The sequence below is a fragment of the Hippocampus comes genome, unplaced genomic scaffold, assembly GCF_001891065.2.
Source record: "Hippocampus comes isolate QL1 unplaced genomic scaffold, H_comes_QL1_v1.1 scaffold371, whole genome shotgun sequence".
NCBI classification, from domain to species: Eukaryota; Metazoa; Chordata; class Actinopteri; order Syngnathiformes; family Syngnathidae; genus Hippocampus; species Hippocampus comes.
Window position 1 is genome coordinate 70,946 of NW_017805065.1, and position 4,308 is coordinate 75,253.

Consider the following 4,308-nt stretch of genomic DNA (forward strand, 5'->3'; position numbering starts at 1 on the left):
CAGGAGGGGCGTCAGCCATAGGTAGAAAAGGCGGGAGAAGCACCCGCTGCCGTCCTCCGCCACCATTTCGCCCGTGTCCTCCTCCTCCTCCTCGGGAAGCAGCGGCGGCGCGGCGTCGTCGTCTTGGAGGGGCGCCGCGGGCGCCAGAGCCGTCCCCGCGAGATACAGCGGCACGGGGAGCATCCGGACGGCGGCCAGAACGAAGCGGGCCGACTGGAGGGCCCCGCTTGACGTGGCGGGGACGCTTCCTGCGCATTGCAAATGCCAATTTGAGGACATGGATGTCTCCGTAAAAAAAATTCTTCCATCAAAATTTTTTTTTTTTGAAAAACTAAATAGATGCACATTTCTTTCGTCACATGCTAGAAATTATTTGACCGACGCCGCCCACGATCAATTTACTCAAATGTCACAAATTATTCATTTCTGGAAGATCAATTCAACAAAATCTCACAATTGATCAAATTGGGTGCTTTTATACATTCTTGAATCAACCATCACGTTTGAGAAAAAAAATTTTTGACCTGGAAATTATTTTGAAGTTTCTGTTCCGATTCTTGGCTGGCTTAAATATAAAAATAAATGTCGAATTACGTATTGACTCAAAAAGTCCCAAAATATTATTTTTGAGATGTTTTTAAATCCAAATAATCGGTAAGAATAATGTTTCATCTATAAACCTTTCGGTTCATTTTATTTCATTCGACACCACCAATTATTGGAATCTTATTAGCGCAAATTTTGAGACCTGCCCTTTCCGTAATTGCGCATTTACTCAAAAGCCACATAAAATTACGATTCCTTTTCATTGTGTGATGATTTCATTGGAATAATTGGCCAATAATTTGGGTAAAAAGAAAGCGGATCATACACAACTTTTTCTCCTCTGGGGAAAAAAAAAAAAGTCATCTGATGACATTGTATTTCAACTTTCCAAGTTTTACTCAGGTCACAAACTGTGTATTGTTCATCAATTCCATACTTTGGAGGTAGATGACCAAGGTGAAGACGAGGTTTGGGATGCCGAGAAGCACGGACAGGCTGAGCGGCAGAGGCCCCCGCGGCGTCCACCGCGGGAGGGCGGCCACCGCCCCCACCTGGACCAGCCAGGCCAGGGCGCCGAAGCCGCCGGCGAGGACATCCGGGTACGTGTCAGGACGCCCGGTCGCGAGCGCCAGCGCCGCGTCGGCGGCGAACAGCGCCGAAGCCAGTGCCGACGACAGAAGGCGGAGCGTCCGGCCGCAGGGGGGCGCCGCCCATGCGGGCTGGCACCTGGTCAACGTGAACGTTTCCAATCAATGTACGTGTAGATCGGGGGTGTCAAACATACGGCCCGCGGGCCGGAACCGGCCCCCAAGGAGGTTTGATCCGGCCCGCGGGATGATTTAAAAGTGGGGAAAAAAAAATGCATTCAAGACACAGAATGAATATTTTAAATAAAATGCAATTCGTGGATTATCCGCTAGGGGGGGGCGTCCCATTGTTTTGATATGTGAAATGAGTTTGACACCCCTGGTGTAGATCATTGTGGTGCTTGACAGAGAAACGAGATGAGCCCCATGTTTGTTTGTTTGTTTACCTGGCCGCGCCCATGTAGAAGGCAGCCAGGACGGCCATGACGGTGTGGGGCAGGACGCCGAGGACCAGCTGGTTGAAACAGACGCCCACGTGTCCATCCTGCCACAATGGGAACGGTCGCCGCTGGTCGGTGTGGCAAAACTCTGCCAGCAGCGCCGTGGGCTCCGCGTAGCCACCCATGCGGCCCTCTAACTCGGCCCACATCTTTAATCTACGAAGGGAATGGAAAAAAAAAAAAGTTGTGAAGCTGTTCGAGAGGCTTAAATACCAAATATTTGCTCAATGTTCAACTAAACACAAGCTCTCTACAAGATTAATCGTTTGCCCAAAATCATGATTCATTGGATCAACGATTCGATGCCAACCAATCGATTAATTGTTGCACCTCTATGTACTTTGCCCTTTATTATTGAACTAGATATCAATCCTGGTTGTTCTTGTGTCAAGATATCAACACATTGCTTAAAACAGCCAAGCTAAAACGACGAAAGGTCTCGGGAAGCTGTTTCCCTGTCTTGCAATTTGGATTCTGAACACGAATAATCGGTAGCTCATGACATATTGCAAATTTTCGTGCACTTGTGTTTCTATTTATTTTCCGACGCATCTCATCTGGGCTGTTTAATGCCATTATTTGAAATATTTGTTGATAATTGACGAGCATACATGACGATTTGCGTTCATCCGCATTGAAGAAGAAACCGGAGTGTTTATCGACGTTTCGAAGCGAGGCGACAACGTGTTCGTCGTGTTATGTTAGCAAACACGTATTTGCCTTTACCTTAAAAGAATAAACAGATTAAGAAATTGGGACGAATGCCGGAAAAGTGCCAAAACCGCGGAGCTCCAAGCTCAATCTGGCTGTTTAATGCCATTATTTGGAATATTTGTTGATAATTGACGAGCATAAATTACGATTTGCGTTCATCCGCATTGAAGAAGAAACTGGAGTGTTTATCGACGTTTCGAAGCGAGGCAACAACGTGTTCGTCGTGTTATGTTAGCAAACACGTATTTGCCTTTACCTTAAAAGAATAAACAGATGAAGAAATTGGGACGAATGCCGGAAAAGTGCCAAAACCGCGGAGCTCCAAGCTAACAACGTTTGCTACCAAGAGCAGATAAGTCAATTCAAAAGGAAGTTTCGATTACCGTTACTCACCTTGGAGCTTTAACGACCACCTCATACCAATATAATATCAAATCAAAGTACAATCAGAGAATTACCCGTCGCTTTAGCGACATTTGAGAGAGAGAGGGAGAGAGAGAGAGAGAGAGAGAGAGAGAGAGAGAGAGAGAGATTTTCAAATCAATTTCAAATGTGCAAAACGTACACAAAAGCTTTCGCAGCTACAAAGAGTTGAACAAAATTGGTCGTGGAATAAAAAAAAAAGTACACTGAATTAAATAAAAAATTAATCATCGTTCCTTTGGCGGATATCTGTCGCTCACTGATGACGTTTAATCATTCACAGTCAAGCGCCGCGCTCGAAGACGCGGACTTTCAAGGAATAATTGTTTTTTTTTTTTTTACATGTACGTTTGTATTTCCAACGAAAGAGCTATCATGGACCATAAAAAAAAAAAAAAAGTTTCACCACATACACCACTTTCATATATTCTTATTTATTTATACACAGTATAAAATAAACTGCTGATTTCCTGGCTTCTCCTGAAGCACAATCGAGCAACGGGAAAGGGTTAAAAAAAATGAGACTATTCATATTAAATGTGTATTTGGAGACTGGTCAAATGGGCGCATGGGAGGTTAGCAAGGGAGATAAATTAAAAGACAAAGGAAGGTTATTTTAAATAGCTGTCTAAGGCATCTTTTATTATTATTATTATTATGATGATAGAAAAGGGTCTCTAGAGATCTTTGACAACGCAGTAATGAAGCAAATATACAACGTCACACATCTATTTCAACACACTGTACAACATCCTTCTCCTTCGCTACAGCATTGAGGGAGTGGACAAACATAAATAATGCCAGCAGGCTCTGCCGCTCTCCTTTTGCCACACCCCTTTCACAGCCAAGTTGGCCCCAGCTCGACCTTTTTGGGGGGGGGGCTTCGTCTCTCTCTGAACCAGGTCTGCGTGAAAGTAGCAACAAGTGCTCTGATGTGGATTTCACGCTCTCAACACGGCAAGGTTGCATCCCGCGGTGCGACTGTCGCGTCACTGCGGTAGAAATGATTAATAGCTTACGCGGTTACAGCGCGGTTTAAAATGTCCTATGGAAACAATGTACATAATACTGGCGTGAGACTATGAGGTGAAAGAAAAGCCCCCTTTCACAAAGGATTTGGTAAAACCGGCGTCTTAAGAGATCGTAAACACTCGAGCCGGCATCCAATGCAGCGGTGGTTATTTCCGGTATCCGCAATTTTTGGGTTATCGTTCAGACGACTTTGACCTTTAAACACAGATGCATGCTAAACGTTCTCCTTACTTGGTCCAGATGTGCTCAATAGTTTTGTCCCTTTGCCTCCAACCACTGCAGATGGCAGAAAAAAAAAAAAAAAAGTTTTGGGGCAAAAGCCAATTATGTATTACTCTTAACTACAACGGAATGCTAAAAAAAAAACAAACAAAAGCTGTTTCTGTTGACTGATTAAAAAAATGACTCTCTTTTTGATGGCTTACACTTGTTGCAGAGCAAAATACTTGATGGGGGGGGGGTGTCAAAAGATCAGCGGGACGGATGGCTCGAAATGGCCACCTTAC

The 4,308-nt window shown here is 44.6% G+C and overlaps 1 protein-coding gene across 4 annotated transcripts in view; it reads right to left on the reverse strand.

Moving 5' to 3' along the window:
- The window catches only part of abcc10 (ATP-binding cassette, sub-family C (CFTR/MRP), member 10), an 11,726-nt gene extending 8,707 nt beyond the window's left edge, over positions 1-3,019 (reverse strand). The window contains exons 1-4 of one of the 4 annotated variants that reach the window (XM_019864497.1): positions 2,913-3,019; positions 1,580-1,789; positions 983-1,272; positions 1-248 (exon numbers count right to left, since the gene is read on the reverse strand). The exon at positions 1-248 is cut by the window's left edge and continues 369 nt beyond it. In XM_019864497.1, coding sequence (XP_019720056.1) covers positions 1-248; positions 983-1,272; positions 1,580-1,789; positions 2,913-3,001 — 837 coding nt within the window. In that variant the 5' untranslated portion in view covers positions 3,002-3,019. Of the gene's footprint in view, positions 249-982; positions 1,273-1,579; positions 1,792-2,733; positions 2,861-2,912 lie in introns of those variants that run through there. The other 3 variants (XM_019864496.1, XM_019864500.1, XM_019864498.1) reach the window with 3 other exon arrangements.
- Positions 3,020-4,308: the final 1,289 nt, after the last annotated feature.